The following is a 20,847-nucleotide window of genomic DNA, read 5'->3' as shown; positions in this document are numbered from 1 at the left end:
GTCAAACAACACTTTTATTTTGGAATCTCCACATCACCGGATGCGCTGTGTGCGTGCGCACGTGTGCGCGCGCTCAGCGGGGCTCCTCCACAGCAGATGCGCAGCTGGGACGAGGTGCGTGAGGCTGCCTTTTGTGCGGTTTCCCTGTTTCCCTGTTTCCCTACAGCAGCTTCAAATGAACCTGTTGGCCGCAGACAAAGCGGAAAGCGGCGCCAACAAAGGGAAAAGCGCCACTTTTAGTCCCCATGAAAGCGACGGAGTGATGGAAAGGCCACTTTGAAGACTCCAGCTTGGAACGTTTGTCCGGCTTTGTGCCGCGCGCTCGAGCGTTTCCTGCTTCGGGTTTAAAGGTGAGACGTTTCTGCGGGAAATAAGGTGGGAAGTTATCTCGGCTTTCTAAAGAGCCTTTGTTTCCGTCGTTGAAGGCTCCAACTAACGTTTCCGCTCACCGCCTTCACCTAAACCCGCTTTGGTAAGTCGCGTGTCAGCACCGATGAGTTGGCAGATCGATCACACGGGATCCATCGATAAAACTACTGACGCGCCACCGCGTCAGTGAACTCAACACGAGCGCACCGTTTGTCTCGCGAACGCGTTTACGCACGCGGCGCTAAGTTTCGCACGAATTAATCCGCCTTTAGTATCGTCCGCGCGCCTTCCGACCACCGCAGCATCACTCCGGGTTGGGTGTGTCGTGCTTTGTGTCTCGCGCAGGCACGCACACACACACGGGCTGCTTCCATTTAACACACTTTGCACTATAACTCACGAGCGTACAGGTCTGGGGTGGGACGCGCGACTCAGCGCAGGGTCACGAGCCGAGTACCTCTGACCCCAAGTACCGGGGGGAGGGGACAAGTATCAGTTGTATTTGTCAATAAACGCTCAAGGATTATTACACTGATCAAATGGGATTGGAGGAAATGTACTTTTTAACTTGGTGGACATTGTTAAGTGTTCTTGAAGAGACAAAATCAATTTTCTTTTCTTTTTTTACAGCGGAGGATGCTGATTCATCAGAAGTGATCATCACAGGCTCATCAGCGGGCAACTGATCAGGGGGATAACCAGAAAACAACTGACTGTGTCGGCCGTCGGTCTGTGAACACTCACGACGACTCATATTATTGCCCGTCTGTCATTGACGTCTCATGTTGCTCGTTGTTACCTTTGCTGCACGCAAATGTTTTATTGATCTCACTGGCTTGAGATACGTGCGAGAGGATCTTTGCCAGCTGCAAAAGCAAACCCAATCAGCATGGATGATCCTGGGGGTTCTCAAGTCCATGTTGGTTCTATTTTAAGCACAAAGTTGTAGCCACGGAGGTTCTCATTCCTTCCCTTCTTGGGCCTATTTTGGACATTAACTCAGCTTCTTCTAGAACCTGACTGTTCAAACGTAACTTTATGGAGCTGCACATAGTCGAGGTGCGTATTTGAGGCAGTAGTGGGGGAGAAGGGTGGGTCGAAGCCTTAGTTGCCGTGGCAGCTTCCTCCCTCTCCTCCCTCCTGCTATTTCTCACCCCCGACCTCCCATTCATCCCCATTGTCACAGTTAAGCTCTGTTGCCGTTGGACACGGCAGGGGACAGCTGAGGAATGCGAGGTTTGATTGAGTGTCTGTCGCACCCAGACACCCCCCCACCCCCACACCACCCCAAGAAACACACCAAAAAAGATTAAATTAGCCGGCATAAACAAACTGATGCAAACACTCCGCAGGATTAGTAGTAGTTCCTGGAGCTCCTGGAGCATTTTGGCAGCGCGAGAGTTCATCCGCCTGCTCCTGCATGTTGTGGATGCTGGGTGTCTGCAGCCCAGAATAGAAGTTGGCCTTACTAGCTTTTATTGGCTGAGAACTCACTTTGAGCCAAATCACCGGCTAATAAAAGCTCCCTGAACTAAGGGAATGGGCCACGACTACATCTTGTAAGCCTGGAAGCTCACACAGACACTTTCACACACCACCAGTGCTTCAACAAAGCCGCTTCTCTTCTTCTTTCTTGGAAAATTTCCCTCTGCGATGCTTTTCACGCTGCCTGGGATGACGAACTATCTTGCGTCCTTCTCTCGCCCCTCTTCTCCCTGTCCTTCTATTGATTCCTGCCATTCCTCTTTTCTCAGGCTTGCAAGATAGATTCCCTCAGGGGTAAAGTGGACCTTCTGCGCCTTCCTCTGACCCTCTCCTCCAAGTCAATCGGCCATCGCAAAAGCCAGTTGAGCACGGTTTGGGAGAGAGGTGGTGGTGGCTCGGGGGTAGGACGGGCCTGGAAAAACCGCCCACCACCAGCCCCCAACATGGACAACGATTCGACTTACTCGGGCTACTCCTACAAGTCGTCTCACTCGAGAAGCACCCGCAAGCACAGGTTAGTGGGGCAACGGTGCAACATTCAAAACACTATCGGGAGTTACGGGATAAACGGGAAGTCAATTTTTCAGGGAGAGGAGGGACAGGTATCGTCAAAAAAGCCGTGACGCCTCAATCCGCGGAGAAAAACCCGGAAGTATCCGGGTCCCCCCAGAGTCGCTGCTGGATGAGGAGTCAACCAGAGGAGACGACAGGGTGGGTCAGGGTGGTGCCTGTTTAATCACTTGTTAGCGTAGCTTAGCTGTGACATCAGCTGTTCTCTGCTCTGCCTTCATCAGGATGATAACTGGGGCGAGACCACCACAGTGGTCACCGGGACCTCCGTGGACAGCGTCTCAAATGAGGACCTAACAAAGATCAGGAAAGACCTTGATGATTCTCTGCAACCAGAGTGCCGGCGTTACCTGAGCCCGGCGTTGGGCGCTTCGTTGGGGCTCTTGGCTCTCATCACTCCTCTGGCCTTCCTGTTGCTCCCACAGCTCCTGTGGAGGGACGCACTGGAACCATGTGGCACGCCATGTGAGGGACTTTATATCTCCCTGGCTTTCAAGCTCCTCATCCTCCTCATCTCCACCTGGGCTCTGTTTCTCCGCCCAGCCAGAGCCAGCCTGCCACGCTTCTTCATCTTCCGTTGTCTGCTCCTGGCATTGGTCTTCCTTTTTGTAGCATCTTATTGGCTTTTCTACGGTGTGCGGGTGCTCGAGCCCAAGGAGACCGACTACAGGGGCATTGTGGGATACGCAGTTTCTCTGGTGGATGCGCTGCTGTTCATTCAGTACCTGGCATTGGTGCTGCTGGAGGTCAGACACCTTCGGCCGGCTTTCTCCCTAAAGGTGGTGAGGAGCACAGATGGAGCCAGTCGCTTCTACAACGTTGGTTATCTCAGGTCAGACGACAACTTATTTTTCACAGTATTCTTAAGTTCCAGTGATGCATCATGGTCTTTATCCGCATGTGATGGCCTGTGATGATGCGCATTGATACTCGCATATTTTTGAGATCTTTTTCTCTCTGCACACAGTATTCAGCGGGCAGCAGTGTGGATTCTAGACCAGTATTACAGTGACTTCCCAGTCTACAACCCTGCCCTCCTCAATCTTCCAAAGTCCATTCTTTCCAAAAAGATGTCCGCTTTCAAGATCTACAACCTTGGAGAAGGTAAAAAAGTCAAATAAGTATGAGTTGCAGACATTTGGGATTGATCTTGGCAAATCTGCCAGCAGAGAACGGCACTGATAACACTACGGGGCAGTCAAGGACCACGCTCTCAGCTGCATCTCGGAGAAGAGACAACTCTCACAATGAGTTCTACTACGAGGAGGCGGAGATGGAGCGCAGGGTTCGCAAACGCAAAGCGAGGTGAGGATGTTGGAGGTTAGCCTTTGAAGACTGTCCTGGGCCTGATTGAATCTTGCTAATGAAGCTGGTTTTAGCTCGTGTTAAAGCTGAGTTGAGCTCATTTTGAGTCAGTCTCGTGAAATTTGTTAGCTTTATTGTCAAAAATCACCATCTTCTGTACCTCCTCCCAGACTGGTGGTAGCCGTAGAGGAAGCCTTCACCCACATCAAGCGGCACCATGCCGAAGAGGCCGCGTCCTCGCCTAAACACCTGAGGGAGGCGATGGACCCCCGGGAGGCGGCCCAGGCCATCTTTGCGCCGCTGGCACGTGCGATGCAGAAATACCTGCGGGCCACAAGGCAGCAGTCCTACCACACCATGGAGAGCATCATCAACCATCTGCAGTTCTGCATCACCCACAATATGACCCCCAAAGTAATAAACCCCTGAGGATCCAGATGATGATTTTGCAACACTTGTCCAATTATGTTTCTCATTCGTCGTTCTAATGAAATTTATGTCTGTCAGGCTTTTTTGGAGCGTTACCTCGGTCCAGGTCCGACCATTCAGTACCTAGAGCCCAGCAGGGGGCGCCAGTGGACACTAGTGAGTGAAGAACCAGTGACGGCTGCAATACATCAAGGTCAAGTCTTCTCATTGCGGCGAACCGACTTCTCCCTCATAGTCACCGTGACATCCCTGCCCTTCTTGCATCTGGCCGAGGAGTTTGTCGACCCCAAAAGCCACAAGTTTGTCATGAAACTCCAGTCTGAGACTTCTGTGTAACGGGATGTATCATCCTGATCGGTTCACAGTATTTTTTATTACTTTTGGGGATTTTGTTAGTGTAGTTCTGAACTCTGAATTTTTGAAACTAAGCAAGACAGTAGAAAATGCCTACAGGCATATTGTTATGGATGTGTCATAATTGTCTATCAACCTCTGTGATACAGCCCCAGCGGGGCTTTTTAAAACACTTTTTCATGTTTTTGAGGGAAAAAGTCGTCCTCTGGTTGACTCAAGCTTGTTGAAAATGACAAAATTCGGACTTTCCCGAGAAATTCAGAGAAACTGAAGGCCAGACTGATCATACATTTTGTAGAAACTTTAACTTCCACACTGGACTAAAAAAAACCACTTCTACAATCTAAGAACTTCTCTGACTTTGAGTTGCATTTTTTCTGATGGACAAAACTGTGCCCTCTCATGCTGAGGAACTGGCAGAACAAAGGTCAACTGGTTTGTACATCACATCTTTGGAAAAAACCAGACCATCTAAGCAGACATGGATCTCAAAAATCTGAACATCATTGACTGTTACAGAGAGCCACCATGTTAACAAGCCAGCAGCTGAACATGCCCAGTAAGGTGGCTCTAGCCCGTACTGGATAGTTCAGAAAACAACATCTGCCAAGGTCACTACTTCACAATGTCTACAGAACCTAGAGCTGTGTCCATGTCAGCTTCTTCCATCTTGTCTTGCCTCTTAAACCTCTAGGAGCACTTACAATGTCCTGAGATCAGTGTCTATGAGAAAGAAGGCCTGGCACTAAGGCTGCCACCACTGCAAACTCTGGGGCAGCCAACAAGTTCTGCTTATCTGGCTCTGCACAGCACAACCATCCTGTCGAGCAAGACCAGTTCTCCTTCGCATCAGAGTTCTGACTAATTCACTAAACCACATCGGTTCCCACACTGTAACTAAAAATATCGACTCTAAAATGTAGCTTATATTTATGACGTGGAACTAACGATGATGTACATGTATGACTTTGCAAACAAACTGTACAAAATCATTTACATTTGCATATGCTATATGCATGTAGCATAGATCTGTGGTCTGGATCATTTTTTCTAGCATACTCAATCAGACTGAAACTGACCAGGTGTGGTCATTTTGATTTGATTTGATTTGATTTGATTTGATTTGATTTGATTTGGTTCTGCAAACAGTTGAAAGAGTAGCTTCTTTGTTTCTGTACCGGTACTTGCAGAAGATAGATCGGCTGACTTCCAGTTAGGTCAGCTAATATGATCACATGTCTGTCTGTATTGTCATACCATCAAATACACAAACATGAATACAAAAAAATATTAAATGACTCAGGGAGTGCAGCCCACAGTGGCAAACCCATAGTATAGTATACAGTTCTATACAGTGCCCTGTTCAAGGGCAGCAGTAATATGTAACATATTGCGTTATGATCAAAGCCCCTTGGCTTAAACAACAAAAAGAGAACACCAATATATGCTGGAAAAATAACAATTTCAAGTCCAAGCTGCCAAGGTAACGATGCCACCTGTGACTGTCGGCAATTGTTAGCAAATTAATGAAAGTTATAAAATTTTCATTAATTTGCTTCAGTTCTGAAAATCTGAACTGAAGAAGCCTTCTGGATAGAAGGCGAAACGTCTTCAAGAGAAGAAACCCAGTCCAGCTGACAGAGAAAACTACCTTGGAAAGGTTATTGAGTCACATTATGTAGGGAAATGAGGTAGAGATATGCACTCTTCCGTGTAGTTACCAACGAGGTTATGTGGCAAACCTTTTTAGAATCGATTTTAAATACATTTTCAGGCTTTGATCATAAAGCAGAGCAACCTACTTTGTCTTTACACATTTAAACTAAGTCATTGCCTCGTGGTTCAGTGAGCGTGATCCTGTATCATCAAACGTTTCTAACTTTCTGACGTAAGAGGAAATGCGTTCAGGGGCTTCGCGAGTTGACAAGCTAACACCGATCATGAACCTTCTGGTACTCTTCATTCTATTCTTTCAACGTAAGTCCTGTTTAATTTTAATTTTACATTTTTTAACAGATACAAAACATAGCAACAAATATTCCAGACGGTACAATTGTGTGTAAATGTACTGCGTTGACATCGGTAATGTTCGCTTTTTTTACGCACGTTGCCTGAAAGAGGGCGACATATAGATCCTTTCTAGTCATTCGTTTGGCATAAAGTCCTGGCATAACTTATTACAGTGACTACTTGTGCGAAAACAGTAAATTTTATGTATTTTCTTATCGCCACCACTGCAGAAGCAGCCTTTAAATTCTTATCTTTTTTACTCTTGAGTCTGAAACTCACGGTTTCCTGTCTGCGCTTTATTTTATTAACTTCCTCATTTATTTTTTTTCAGTCGTCCCTTCAAAAGGCACCAAACAGATCATTAAGTTTGCAGGGGAAACGGTAACTTTGCCATCAGGAGTAAATGGAGTGCTCAGCCAAGTTTTCTGGTCGATATTTTTAAACACCACTTATATCGCCAGCTATAGAAAAGGTGTGGTCAAGCTGGACTGGCATCCTCAGTACAATGGCAGACTCGATCTCAACACGTTCACAGGTGAAGACCCATCTGAGTAAATGGACTTTTATTTTCACTTTAAGGTTTCTCATCAATATTTCTCTTAATTAGGAGACTTGACCATCCGTAATTTGATGAAACAGGATGCCCGGGTTTACAAAGTAGAATTTGATAGCGGTGGGGAACTCTCTGAGAAGACGATTGAGCTCTCCGTCAAAGGTAGGTCTCACAGTTAGTGGAGGATTTTCTCCGTGTATTTCTACTCTGTGAAAACACCTTAAAGTAACCACCAACCAAACTACCAAATGTAGGACCCAGAGTTAACAGCCACTGAGGCTCAAGTAACCTTGTCTAATTTCAAGATTCGGCTTCAGCAACATCTTTCTAATCTTCCACCTGTGTTTGAAATTCAAACACCTACAGAAGTCCTCCTGCCACCCGAGATAACAGTTGTCAGCAATCCGACCGAAGATGGATGGCGGCGGTTGGTGCTAATCTGCTCGTCGATGGCCGAAGGTGTTGCGTTCACCTGGCAGGTCAACCCTCGCACTGTGAACATTTTCAAATTTGAAAGCCCTAGAGCAATTTATTCTCAGTACAACATCACGCAAGGCTATGCCAATTTCACCTGCACCACCACAAGAGGCAATGATTCCACCTCAAGTCTCTATCAAGACCATCCCGGTAAGTTCAGAGCATAAGGAAACTGAAGGATTAATAGATTTTTGTATACCGCTGTTGTGACTCGCGGATATCTAAAACACTTTATCGTGATTTCAGGGACTTGTTCTAATCCTGTGTCCTTTTCCAGATGCTCCATCACCGGAGGATGAAACATCACCTGCTCCAAGAGATCACCCTGTTTACTATTTCATAGTATTTTTATCAGGATGTTTACTGACAGCCATTTTAATATACAGCAAGAACAAATATGACCAGCACAAAAAAGAGGCGGCTGACGTATCATCATAGAGTCCAGGGGTGGGCAAATCCAGTCCTCGAGGGCCGTCTCCAAGCCAGACTTTCTGTCCTACAGGTAAACACTTTCACCTGGGGTTCTGTTTACCTGGTGAAAGCGGTTTCTCCCTGGTAGGATGCAAAACCTGGCGGGATTCCAGCCATGGGTTGGACTTGCCCATCAGAGGAGGTCAAATCCATTCCTCGAGGGTTGAATTCAAGCCGGGATTTACATCATACCAGTCAGGAAATGCTTCATCAAGGTAAATGGAACCCCAGATGAACGTATTTACCTGTAGGACAGAAAGTCTGGCTTGGATACGGCCCTCGATGCCCACCCGTCATAGACCTACAACTACTCAGGTATTAAGTGAGGTCAAACTAGAAACCAGGTATGGACTAGTGTGGCGCTCCACTTTGCTTCTCATTCTGGTCAAAGGTTGACTTACAGAGGGCTGGACCTTCTGCGAGGGCAGTTTGAGTCAAGTCAAGAGTCACTGATGCAGAGGAATCATGGATTAATGTTTGTCAATTTTAGGCTGAGAGCTTCTTTCTGCAAACTGCTTTGTGGCGGTTGCTTCCGACTTGACCATAAGAGCCACAAGTCAAACTGAGTTTTGCTCTTTATCTTCTAGGTCAGATGTCTTTGAAGTGCCTATTTGCAGTTTTTTATTCTGTAAATATTGTCTTTTCTGTTGTGGCTCGGGTTTCTCGCCTCCTCCCCCACCTGCAGGGGCGGGCCGAACTGTGATGAGCGCTGAGTCTCTGGCGCACCTGCAGCGCATTACCGTAATTCGGCAGCTACTTAAACTCCCCTCTCTTCGGATTGTTGTTTTGCCAGCGTCTAGTTCCCACTCTGTGATCTCCAGTTTTTCGCCTCCTGTTTTCGTTGGTTACTTCCAGCGTGTGAGTTTGTTCCAGTGCCTCGTCACTGCGTTTTCGTTTGTACTTTTTCTCAATGGATTTTTCCCTGTATGGTGATTTTTAGTTCGTAGATTTTCTGTTGTTACTTTTCTAGATTTGTTTCTGTTGCTACTGTGAGGGTGATGTTTGGTCACCCGCGCTGTTCGTTCACTAGACTCAGATCAACCACGCAAACAACAGGAGGCCTTGCAAGGGAGAGTCGAGCAGCAGTTCAAGCTTCCTCTCTCAACTCCGTCCGTCTGCTGCTCGCTCTCCTCTTTTATTTGGTGCACACAAGATTTATGTCAATCTGACCTCATGATTCCTTCTCCTCCTATCTCTACGACTTCCTCGTGTCCTTGAACATGGTACCTCTCAGTGCTGGGTACCTAACAGCTTCAATACTTGGTTCAAACACTCATACATTCCTTTTAATTAAACATTCTAAATCTACTTACTATAGCATTGAAACGATAATAGTAATAACAACAATAATTCTTCTCACACTACTTTTCTTGATTCTTTCGTATTGCACCTTTTTGTTTTCAATAAAGAGTCGTGTCTTTTACTCTGCATCTGGGTCCAGGCCTCCTTGACTTTCCATAACAGAACAATCCGGCCACTTTGCACCCAGCAGAGTCAGATCGGCTGAAGCAGACGCTTTCCGCGTGAGCAGCGCGGGTCCACCAGGTGGAGTCGGCTCTGCACCAAATGTCAGAGCACATGCAGCGCATCACGGCCGGCGTCTCAACTCAGCGGTCAGCTGGTGGCCCTGGACGAACAGCTTCCTCGCGCACAGGAGATCACCGTGTCGGTCCCAGTCGACAGGCTGCCGACCAACCCTGCTACGCAGCCACGTGAGCCCTATATCCCCATCCCAGGAAGGTATTCAGGAGACTTGGGGACATGCTCCCAGTTTTTGTGCCAGTTGGTTTTTACCCAGCAACCCCTCACCTACTCCTCCCCACAAGCCAAGACTGCCTTTGTCATGAGTTTGCTCACCGGACAAGCCGCTGCCTGGTCCGTAGCTGTCGCCACACAGCGACAGGAGTTGATGGGCGATTACACCGGGTTCGTGGAGGAGATGAAGAGGGTTCGATCACCCGGTGAAAGGAAGACAGGCGGTGATCCAACTGCTAGATCTCCGACAGGGTAGCTCCTCTGCTTCTGAGTACGCTGTAAACTTTCGCATTCTAGCGGCAGAGAGTGGGTGGGGGGGGATTCAGCCTTGCAAGCCATATTCCACAAGGGGCTAGCAGGAGAGCTGAAGGACGAATTAGCTGTTCGAGATGAGTGCCACTCCCTTAACTTCCTTATTGCTTTAACCATCCACATTGACAATAGGATCAGGGAGAGAGCCAAGGAGCGGCAGGGGATGCAGAGGGGACGGTTCCGCACCTGCACCCAGTTTTACCCACCTGACTCCTTCCCGAGATCTCCTGCCGCCCCCCACTACGCCCAGGAGCAACTGCCGCGGCCCGCAGAGGAGCCCATGCAGCTAGGAAGGACACGCCTCACGGCAGCCGAGAGACAACGCCACATGCAGTACCAGCTCTGTCTCTACTGCGCACAGCAGGGACACTATATTTCCCGATGTCCTGAGGTGCCAAGGGGACGGGGTTCATCAATAAGCCCAGGGACCGAGCTGAGTCGTATCTCTTCCTCCTCCACGTCAAGGGTCCAAGTCCAAGGTACGATCCATCTCCCTGAACACTCCGTCCCTACTAACGTGTTAGTGGATTCCGGCGCAGATGAAAGTTTGATCGACGCAGACTTTGTTAACACTCATGGCATCCCCACAGCATTGAACACTGCAGCTAGAGTTATTATAGCTCCATGTTGTTTCTCCCTAAAGGTGGTGAGGAGCACAGATGGAGCCAGTCGCTTCTACAACGTTGGTTATCTCAGGTCAGACGACAATTTATTTTTCACAGTATTCTTAAGTTCCAGTGATGCATCATGGTCTTTATCCGCATGTGATGGCCTGTGATGATGCGCATTGATACTCGCATATTTTTGAGATCTTTTTCTCTCTGCACACAGTATTCAGCGGGCAGCAGTGTGGGTTCTAGACCAGTATTACAGTGACTTCCCGGTCTACAACCCTGCCCTCCTCAATCTTCCAAAGTCCATTCTTTCCAAAAAGATGTCCGCTTTCAAGATCTACAACCTTGGAGAAGGTAAAAAAGTCAAATACGTATGAGTTGCAGACATTTGGGATTGATTTTGGCGAATCTGCCAGCAGAGAACGGCACTGATAACACTACGGGGCAGTCAAGGACCACGCTCTCAGCTGCATCTCGGAGAAGAGACAACTCTCACAATGAGTTCTACTACGAGGAGGCGGAGATGGAGCGCAGGGTTCGCAAACGCAAAGCGAGGTGAGGATGTTGGAGGTTAGCCTTTGAAGACTGTCCTGGGCCTGATTGAATCTTGCGAATGAAGCTGGTTTTAGCTCGTGTTAAAGCTGAGTTGAGCTCATTTTGAGTCAGTCTAGTGAAATTTGTTAGCTTTATTGTCAAAAATCACCATCTTCTGTACCTCCTCCCAGACTGGTGGTAGCCGTAGAGGAAGCCTTCACCCACATCAAGCGGCACCATGCCGAAGAGGCCGCGTCCTCGCCTAAACACCCGAGGGAGGCGATGGACCCCCAGGAGGCGGCCCAGGCCATCTTTGCGCCGCTGGCACGTGCGATGCAGAAATATCTGCGGGCCACAAGGCAGCAGTCCTACCACACCATGGAGAGCATCATCAACCATCTGCAGTTCTGCATCACCCACAATATGACCCCCAAAGTAATAAACCCCTGAGATGATGATTTTGCAACACTTGTCCAATTATGTTTCTCATTCGTCGTTCTAATGAAATTTATGTCTGTCAGGCTTTTTTGGAGCGTTACCTCGGTCCAGGTCCGACCATTCAGTACCTAGAGCCCAGCAGGGGGCGCCAGTGGACACTAGTGAGTGAAGAACCAGTGACGGCTGCTATACATCAAGGTCAAGTCTTCTCATTGCGGCGAACCGACTTCTCCCTCATAGTCACCGTGACATCCCTGCCCTTCTTGCATCTGGCCGAGGAGTTTGTCGACCCCAAAAGCCACAAGTTTGTCATGAAACTCCAGTCTGAGACTTCTGTGTAACGGGATGTATCATCCTGATCGGTTCACAGTATTTTTTTATTTTTTACTTTTGGGGATTTTGTTAGTGTAGTTCTGAACTCTGAATTTTTGAAACTAAGCAAGACAGTAGAAAATGCCTACAGGCATATTGTTATGGATGTGTCATAATTGTCTATCAACCTCTGTGATACAGCCTCAGCAGGGCTTTTTAAAACACTTTTTCATGTTTTTGAGGAAAAAGTCGTCCTCTGGTTGACTCAAGCTTGTTGTTGAAAATGACAAAATTCGGACTTTCCCGAGAAATTCAGAGAAACTGAAGGCCAGACTGATCATACATTTTGTAGAAACTTTTTAACTTCCACACTGGACTAAAAAAAACACTTCTACAATCTAAGAACTTCTCTGACTTTGAGTTGCATTTTTTCTGATGGACAAAACTGTGCCCTCTCATGCTGAGGAACTGGCAGAACAAAGGTCAACTGGTTTGGACATCACATCTTTGGAAAAACCAGACCATCTAAGCAGACATGGATCTCAAAAATCTGAACATCATTGACTGTTACAGAGAGCCACCATGTTAACAAGCCAGCAGCTGAACATGACCAGTAAGGTGGCTCTAGCCCGTACTGGATAGTTCAGAAAACAACATCTGCCAAGGTCACTACTTCACAATGTCTACAGAACCTAGAGCTGTGTCCATGTCAGCTTCTTCCATCTTGTCTTGCCTCTTAAACCTCTAGGAGCACTTACAATGTCCTGAGATCAGTGTCTGTGATAAAGAAGGCCTGGCACTAAGGCTGCCACCACTGCAAACTCTGGGGCAGCCAACAAGTTCTGCTTATCTGGCTCAGCCAACAAGTTCTGCTTATCTGGCTCTGCACAGCACAACCATCCTGTCGAGCAAGACCAGTTCTCCTTCGCATCAGAGTTCTGACTAATTCACTAAACCACATCGGTTCCCACACTGTAACTAAAAATATCGACTCTAAAATGTAGCTTATATTTATGATGTGGAACTAACGATGAAGATGTACATGTATGACTTTGCAAACAAACTGTACAAAATCATTTACATTTGCATATGCTATATGCATGTAGCATAGATCTGTGGTCTGGATCATTTTTTTTAGCATACACAATCAGACTGAAACAGACCAGGTGTGGTCATTTTGGTTCTGCAAATAGTTGAAAGAGTAGCTTCTTTGTTTCTGTACCGGTACTTGCAGAAGATAGATCCGCTGTAAACTCAGATTAGGGAAGCAGAATGGTAACTGACTTCCAGTTAGGTCAGCTAATATGGTCACATGTCTGTCTGTATTGTCATACCATCAAATACACGAACATGAATACAAAAAAAATATTAAATGACTCAGGGAGTGCAGCCCACACACACACACACACACATGTTGTGGCAAACCCATAGTATAGTATACAGTTCTATACAGTGCCCTGTTCAAGGGCAGCAGTAATATTAACATATTGCATATGCGTTATGATCAAAGCCCCTTGGCTTAAACAACAAAAGAGAAACACCAATATATGCTGGAAAAATAACAATTTCAAGTCCAAGCTGCCAAGGTAACGATGCCACCTGTGACTGTCGGCAATTGTTAGCAAATTAATGAAAGTTATAAAATTTTCATTAATTTGCTTCAGGTCTGAAAATCTGAACTGAAGAAGCCTTCTGGATAGAAGGCGAAACGTCTTCAAGAGAAGAAACCCAGTCCAGTTGACAGAGAAAACTACCTTGGAAAGGTTATTGAGTCACATTATGTAGGGAAATGAGGTAGAGATATGCACTCTTCCGTGTAGTTACCGACGAGGTTATGTGGCAAACCTTTTTAGAATCGATTTTAAATACATTTTCAGGCTTTGATCATAAAGCAGAGCAACCTACTTTGTCTTTACACATTTAAACTAAGTCATTGCCTCGTGGTTCAGTGAGCGTGATCCTGTATCATCAAACGTATTTAACTTTCTGACGTAAGAGGAAATGCGTTCTGGGGCTTCAGAGTTGACAAGCTTCTAACACCGATCATGAACCTTCTGGTACTCTTCATTCTATTCTTTCAACGTAAGTCCTGTTTAATTTTAATTTTACATTTTTTAACAGATACAAAACATAGCAACAAATATTCCAGACGGTACAATTGTGTGTAAATGTACTGCGTTGACATCGGTAATGTTCGCTTTTTTTACGCACGTTGCCTGAAAGAGGGCGATATATAGATCCTTTCTAGTCATTCGTTTGGCATACAATCCTGACATAACTTATTACAGTGACTACTTGTGCGAAAACAGTAAATTTTATGTATTTTCTTATCGCCACCACTGCAGAAGCAGCCTTTAAATTCTTATCTTCTTTACTCTGAGTCTGAAACTCACGGTTTCCTGTCTGCGCTTTATTTTAACTTCCTCATTTATTTTTTTTCAGTCGTCCCTTCAAAAGGCACCATACAGATCACTAAGGTTGCTGGGGAAACGGTAACTTTGCCATTAGGAGTAAATGGAGGGCTCAGCCAAGTTTTCTGGTCGATATTTTTAAACAGCACTTATATCGCCAGCTATGGAAATGGTAAGGTCAAGCTGGACTGGCATCCTCAGTACAATGGCAGACTCGATCTCAACACGTCCACAGGTGAAGACCCATCTGAGTAAATGGACTTTTATTTTCACTTTAAGGTTTCTCATCAATATTTCTCTTAATTAGGAGACTTGACCATCCGTAATTTGATGAAACAGGATGCCCGGGTTACAAAGTAGAATTTCATAGCGGTGGGAAACTCTTTGAGAAGACGATTGAGCTCTCCGTCAATGGTAGGTCTCACAGTTAGTGGAGGTTTTTCTCCGTGCATTTCTACTCTGTGAAAACACCTTAAAGTAACCACCAACCAAACTACCGAATGTAGGACCCAGAGTTAACAGCCACTGAGGCTCAAGTAACCTTGTCTAATTTCAAGATTCGGCTTCAGCAACATCTTTCTAATCTTCCACCTGTGTTTGAAATTCAAACACCTACAGAAGTCCTCCCGCCACCCAAGATAACAGTTGTCAGCAATCAGACCGAAGATGGATGGCGGCGGTTGGAGCTAATCTGCTCATCAATGGCCGAAGATATTGCATTCACCTGGCAGGTCAACCCTGTCACTGTGAACTTTTTCAAATTGGGAAGCTCTAGAAACATTTATTCTAAGTACAACATCACGCAAGGCTATGCCAATTTCACCTGCACCACCACAAGAGGCAATGATTCCACCTCAAGTCTCTATCAAGACCATCCCAGTAAGTTCAGAGCATAAGGAAACTGAAGGATTAATAGATTTTTGTAAACCGCTGTTGTGACTCGCGGATATCTAAAACACTTTACCGTGATTTCAGGGACTTGTTCTAATCCCGTGTCCTTTTCCAGATGCTCCATCACCAACAACATCACCTGCTCCAAGAAAACACCCTGTTATTTATTTCATAGTATTTTTCTTAGGAGGTTTACTGGTGCTCATAATAACAATAATATGCAGCAAGAAGAAATATGACCAGCGCAAAAAAAGAGGCGGCTGACGTATTATCATAGAGTCCAGGGGTGGGCAAATCCAGTCCTCGAGGGCCGTCTCCGAGCCAGACTTTCTGTCCTACAGGTAAATACTTTCACCTGGGGTTCTGTTTACCTGGTGAAAGCGGTTTCTCCCTGGTAGGATGCAAAACCTGGCGGGATTCCAGCCTTTATGGATTGGACTTGCCCATCAGAGGAGGTCAAATCCATTCCTCGAGGGTTGAATTCAAGCCGGGATTTACATCCTACCAGGCAGGAAATGCTTCACCAAGGTAAATGGAACCCCAGATGAACGTATTTACCTGTAGGACAGAAAGTCTGCCTTGGATACGGTTCTCGATGCCCACCCATCATAGACCTACAACTACTCAGGTATTAAGTGAGGTCAAACTATAAACCAGGTATGGACTAGTGTGGCGCTCCACTTTGCATCTCATTCTGGTCAAAGGTTGACTTACAGAGGGCTGGACCTTCTGCGAGGGCAGTTTGAGTCAAGTCAAGAGTCACCGATGCAGAGGAATCATGGATTAATGTTTGTCAATTTTAGGCTGAGAGCTTCTTTCTGCAAGCTGCTTTGTGGCGGTTGCTTCCGACTTGACCATAAGAGCCACAAGTCAAACTGAGTTTTGCTCTTTATCTTCTAGATCAGATGTCTTTGAAGTGCCCATTCGCACTTTTTTATTCTGTAAATATTGTCTTGTCAAGACTGCCATATCGATCTGTAATTTTTCAGAATATTTTTCATACACATTATTTTTTTACTTCGCTGAGTTTAACAAATATAATTCTATTATTTATATTTTGATTCCTCTTCAGCAATGTTATAATTGAGATTACCTTGACACGGAGTGAGCCGTGCCACTTACGCACACACATTTGCAGTCCATTTCCATTTCGTTCTGTCTTGGTTTACTCGGTTTAAGTATTTCACACACACCACTTTTTACCATAGCTTCTTATTGGAATACATTGTAGCCGACATGCACGGCATGGCCAACCGGCATTTATGTTACAATTATCTCCACCCAAGTTAACAACGCACGTCATATTGCCTCACCGTATCACCTCCCGTCTGTTTAACATTGCCCAAAGAATCACACTCACACTATGGCTGTTTAAAAGCATCAAGGTTTATTTGTTTGTCATGTATCACTCACCAGAAGGACATACCGTACTTTCCTGGTACGGGGAAATCGATGGGCTGGTCAATGTTTGTATATATGGAAGGGTTTCGCGGGGTGCTACGGCACCATCTATTTTAGCGGGGGTGTTGTACAAGAGTAGGTTGAAAATGTATTTTACTATGCACTGGGTGGTTTTTGGTGGTGGAAATTTCTTTTGGTCGTTTTATGCAAATTCTGTATGTTCTTCGCAGTTGTTATTTTGAGTTTGTAAATGTATTAGTTAGCCTAATAATTTTGATAATTGGTTTCACCTGTGGGAGGGGCTACAGTTATATAAGCCCTGTAGTAGGCCCCAGACGGGGTGGGTTGTTGAGTTGGTTGGTTGTTGTTTTGGAGAAAAAAAAAAAGAAGAAATTGTTGGAGAAAGAGTCAAAGTTGTGGTAATAAAAATACATTTTCAAAGAAAGAAGCTTCCCTCTCCCTCTGTCTCCTCCACCGCCAATCATCCTTGCGACAGACCTTCTTTGCAGATTCTGAAAAGTTTTTTGTTGTTTTTTAAATTTTTAAGAAATAAATTTACAAGACAATACATTTTTCAAATAGTCTCTTTATTTACAAAATATACAGCATTATTTTAAAAGAACAGTCTTTCATCTCCGGGCAGTGTCATGCTGCGATCCTATCACTGGCCTCGGTCCTCAAATATTTGAACTGGATCTTGTCGTATACGGTCTGCGGCTACACATGCGAATAGGGAAAGAAAAGGTCTGAATCAGGAGCAGAACCTGCTCCAACAAGACTAAAGTGGCAACGCGTGGTTAAAGATGGCCGCTGCACTGCAGGAGTGAAAGTGCGTGTTCTCACCATAGAGCTGTCTCTGTTGTCAATGGAGTCATACACCGAGCACGGTTGCCATTCCTGAAGGGTTGGAGACACCACAGAGTGGGTAAAAAAGTAAATGACACAAACATGAGCAAAACGTGCATTTCACACACCCCCTTCGACTCGGGAATACTCACATTTTGAGGTGCAACATCAGAGACGTCAGCGTACACCGTCTGGTCAATGACCAATCCTGTTGCTGGATCAGAACAACACAATTAATTAATGGCAAAGTGATGGTCTTTGGGGGGGGGGGGGGGGGGGAGGGGGCAGTAATTTTGGTGTTCAGCCTTCAAAAAACTGCTGAGTGGTTTTAAGAGCTTAATTACTGTAACACCTTTTTGACCCTTGACAAATTAAAATGATCTAACGGCTCTATTGTGCATTTATTTGTAAGATCTGTGACACATATGCAAAAAAAAGCATTTTCCCCTGAACCATGTGACACCTTGACGTCACCGGTGAGCAGCGTCAAAGGAAAGCCCCTCACTGCATTTCCCACCTTGTTTACGCCTTCTGTGACAAACACACAGCGCTATTCCTGCAGCGACGATCACGACACAAGCTGTGATCCCAGCCACCAAGATGACCGTTCTATGATCTGCAAATATAGAGAGAACAATGACACGCACGCACGTCTGCTGGTGCTGCTCCTAAATCTTTTTTATGCAGGATTTTTAACATGAATAGACCAGTTCTCTGGTTGGTTCATGGGTTTCTCAACTACAGCAGACACAGATCAAACTTCTCTACACACCACTTGAGTCCGCCGCTGCTTCTCCAGTCTGGTTGACGCACTTCAACACTTTGGACTCCGACACCTCACTGACAATGTTTCCAACTGTGCATTTGAAGACGGTGTCTCCGTCCTCCTCCCTGATGGTGTATGTCAGACTGGGGCCAGTTATGGTTTGGTTCCTCACAGTCCATCTGTACGTGACCCCCCCAGTGGCCTCTGAGCTGCACTCCAGCAGAACGGTGCAGACGCGGGTCAATGTGTCCCGAGTGGAGTTGGAGGTCAGGACAGGCAGAGCGGTCAGGACCTCTGGTGAGGCGTTCAAGAGCACACGAATGAGGGAAAGTTGATTTGAGAGCGAGAACTGTAGGTTATTAGGTTAGTGGAGGAACTCAGAAGAGTCTTACCATGTACCTGCAGAGAGAAGGAGACTGATGGGTGTTGTTGCAGTGGTGGACCAGTAAGGAAGATAAAACTGAATATACCAGAATCGCTGGGTTTCAGATTTTTCACTGTTAAACTGAAGTTTGTGATGTTCAGGTACAATCTGTCCTTCCACTGCTCAGAGTAAGTAACTTCACCATCACTGTACTCTGCAGCTACAGAGTTATTATAGTTCCATGCTGCATGAAAGATGTTTCCACCTTGGAAACATGAAAGTTCCACGTCCTCTCCAACTTTTTTATGAATGACAGGCGAACTTTGACATTTCCAGTCCTCTGCACCTGAAACATGACAACACAGAGGTTCACACACGTCTCACACGCTCGTGAACGTTGTAGCTCCATTTATGCTGTTTACTTCTCTACTCCTGACCTCTGATATCCTGGTGAGTTAGCCTGGCGTTTCATCTGAACAGAAGTCCAACTTTGGGACATTAACTTTTCTATTGACAATGTAGAATTCATCTTATGGAGTCGCTTGGTTGCAGGGTTTTTAAAATAATGCCCAAACCACAAACCTCAAAAATGGAACATAAAGCTCAGGCGGAGCTCACTGTTAGCGCTGCTGCTTTTGCGGAAATGTTTCGTCACCAAAATTTTATGTCAAACAACCGACACAACTAAAAGAGGTTCCGAGATGTCAGTTGATCTCTTTCTGGATCCCATTTATACATTTTGAACCCCTAAAATATTTCTGTGAATATCCTCAAAGGTTTTATATCTCTGGGTTACTGTCGTAGCCAGTATTAGCATTAAAGTGTGACAGTTGGAAAAAGACAGTGGAAAAAGAGCAGCAGGAAATCTGCTGACACAAACGAGACTTAAGAACTGAAAGTCTTCTAAATGTCATATTCTGCATTTTCACAACCAGCTCACAATTGTGAAACTCGATGCTGCAGTTCGCAAACATACTAATCATGAATCTTTTGATGAATGTTCTATTTCAAATCAAATCTTAAAGGACTTCTGCTCAGATCAAATGCCAGGCTAACTCACTGCGCGATCCAGTTACCGTCGTCAGAATCATCCAAAGAAAGTCAAACTCACCTGCGAGGCAGAGAATGAAAACCAGTGCAGAAATGAGCCTGATGAAGCGGCTCGGAGGGGGAACACGCCCGCCGGCCATGTCTGCTGGAAGAGGAAGAATGACAGATCAGGAGGGGAAACAGGCGGAGGTGCTGTGCAACAGGAGGAACATGCGTCTTCCTGTCAATCAGCCAGCAGAGAAAGCAGCAAACTCCCAAACCTGCAGCAGCCACCTCTGAAACAGCCCCAGAACGTCCGTATTCACTGTCATTTACTGTTTTGGTTTCATGCACTTGGGCTGTCCTTTACAAACCCATCTCTTAATTCAGTATTTTAACATGTGTGGTTAAAAAAATAAACCCTGCTGTCTTATCTTTGCAAGCCTTTCTGCTGTGAGGTGAAATGTCATGTCTGTAAGGAGGAAACAGTCTATATTTACATCTAGTGTAGCGATATACTGTTTTACTGGGTTGGTGTGTATTCAAATAAAAGGCACAGGCAAGATGCTTGTTAATTGCTTCATATGGGTTTAAGAACCAGGCGACACGTTCGTGCTCAGCATGAAGTCTCACTTTAGCGGTCCTTCTGCAGAAGTGTTACTTCTGTGGAGAGATCACATTTCTGCTAAACTGTCTGCCTGTAAAAACCCACATGTGAAAATCGTGTCCGCCCTCGCTGACAGCCAAGCTGAAAGATGTCCATCAAAGCTTGGTTTTGTTGCTGTTTTCTTTGAAGAACAAAAACAGTTAGTGGTATAGACACACACACACACACACACACACACACACACACACACCACACACACACACACACACACACACACACACACACATATAGGCACTTAATATAGGTGCTTTTCTGGCAGAATGTTTTGTCCAGTGAAGCTCTGGATGTTGGTTATTGACTGTAGATCTTTGACTTTGTCAGACAGGATGTGCTACCAAAAACCGCGGCCCCCTCAGCCAAAGCTGATTAACTGCTGAGAAAATGTCAACACGATAGCGAGCTGATGCTTCCGCGAAGAGTCGAGTGTGAGACAAAGGGCTGGTTCTCCCCAGAGCAGTTGGGTCAACCAGCTGCTGGTTTGAAC

At 45.8% G+C, this 20,847-nt stretch overlaps 3 protein-coding genes and 1 long non-coding RNA gene across 14 annotated transcripts; 3 read left to right on the top strand and 1 right to left on the bottom strand.

Annotated features, from left to right (window-relative positions):
• Positions 1-82: 82 nt before the first annotated feature.
• Positions 83-5,590, top strand: LOC130523244 (vang-like protein 2). Of its 3 annotated transcripts, none has more exons than XM_057028347.1 (9): positions 83-350; positions 1,000-1,097; positions 2,124-2,368; positions 2,442-2,565; positions 2,649-3,256; positions 3,392-3,528; positions 3,591-3,729; positions 3,900-4,143; positions 4,237-5,590. In XM_057028347.1, exons 3-9 carry the CDS (start codon positions 2,298-2,300, stop codon positions 4,492-4,494), a joined length of 1,581 nt encoding a protein of 526 aa, XP_056884327.1. In that variant the 5' UTR covers positions 83-350; positions 1,000-1,097; positions 2,124-2,297; the 3' UTR covers positions 4,495-5,590. The 3 variants fall into 3 exon arrangements, with proteins under 3 accessions (XP_056884327.1, XP_056884328.1, XP_056884329.1); XM_057028348.1 differs by having other exon boundaries at positions 85-350; positions 3,594-3,729; XM_057028349.1 differs by lacking the exons at positions 83-350; positions 1,000-1,097 and having other exon boundaries at positions 2,109-2,368.
• Positions 5,591-5,835: 245 nt separating this feature from the next.
• On the top strand, positions 5,836-13,098 carry LOC130523259 (vang-like protein 2). 6 transcript variants are annotated; one of them, XM_057028378.1, is made up of 11 exons: positions 5,836-6,464; positions 6,854-7,057; positions 7,130-7,237; positions 7,442-7,702; positions 7,830-8,054; positions 9,465-10,569; positions 10,734-10,786; positions 10,922-11,058; positions 11,121-11,259; positions 11,430-11,673; positions 11,760-13,098. In XM_057028378.1, exons 8-11 carry the CDS (start codon positions 11,025-11,027, stop codon positions 12,015-12,017), a joined length of 675 nt encoding a protein of 224 aa, XP_056884358.1. In that variant the 5' UTR covers positions 5,836-6,464; positions 6,854-7,057; positions 7,130-7,237; positions 7,442-7,702; positions 7,830-8,054; positions 9,465-10,569; positions 10,734-10,786; positions 10,922-11,024; the 3' UTR covers positions 12,018-13,098. The 6 variants fall into 6 exon arrangements, 4 of the variants coding, with proteins under 4 accessions (XP_056884358.1, XP_056884357.1, XP_056884360.1 ...); XM_057028377.1 differs by having other exon boundaries at positions 5,837-6,489; XM_057028380.1 differs by having other exon boundaries at positions 5,838-6,489; positions 11,124-11,259.
• A 514-nt stretch (positions 13,099-13,612) lies between these two features.
• LOC130523217 (uncharacterized) lies at positions 13,613-15,488 on the top strand. 2 transcript variants are annotated; one of them, XR_008949830.1, is made up of 5 exons: positions 13,613-14,070; positions 14,431-14,634; positions 14,707-14,813; positions 15,018-15,278; positions 15,375-15,437. It is a non-coding gene; the product is annotated as an uncharacterized LOC130523217 (long non-coding RNA). The 2 variants fall into 2 exon arrangements; XR_008949829.1 differs by having other exon boundaries at positions 13,614-14,070; positions 15,406-15,488.
• Positions 15,489-17,259: 1,771 nt separating this feature from the next.
• LOC130523212 (uncharacterized) lies at positions 17,260-20,516 on the bottom strand. 3 transcript variants are annotated; one of them, XM_057028265.1, is made up of 7 exons: positions 19,728-20,516; positions 18,696-19,013; positions 18,313-18,597; positions 18,055-18,153; positions 17,690-17,751; positions 17,535-17,588; positions 17,260-17,408 (listed from the first exon to the last, which is right to left on the bottom strand). In XM_057028265.1, the coding sequence occupies exons 1-7, from the start codon at positions 19,855-19,857 to the stop codon at positions 17,337-17,339; spliced, it is 1,020 nt and encodes a 339-aa protein (XP_056884245.1). In that variant the 5' UTR covers positions 19,858-20,516; the 3' UTR covers positions 17,260-17,336. The 3 variants fall into 3 exon arrangements, with proteins under 3 accessions (XP_056884245.1, XP_056884244.1, XP_056884246.1); XM_057028264.1 differs by having other exon boundaries at positions 18,310-18,597; positions 19,728-20,514; XM_057028266.1 differs by having other exon boundaries at positions 18,310-18,597; positions 19,779-20,486.
• Positions 20,517-20,847: the final 331 nt, after the last annotated feature.

This window comes from Takifugu flavidus, chromosome 3 (assembly GCF_003711565.1).
Source record: "Takifugu flavidus isolate HTHZ2018 chromosome 3, ASM371156v2, whole genome shotgun sequence".
In the NCBI taxonomy this organism is placed as follows: domain Eukaryota; kingdom Metazoa; phylum Chordata; class Actinopteri; order Tetraodontiformes; family Tetraodontidae; genus Takifugu; species Takifugu flavidus.
This window is presented reverse-complemented; position numbering and strand designations above follow the sequence as displayed.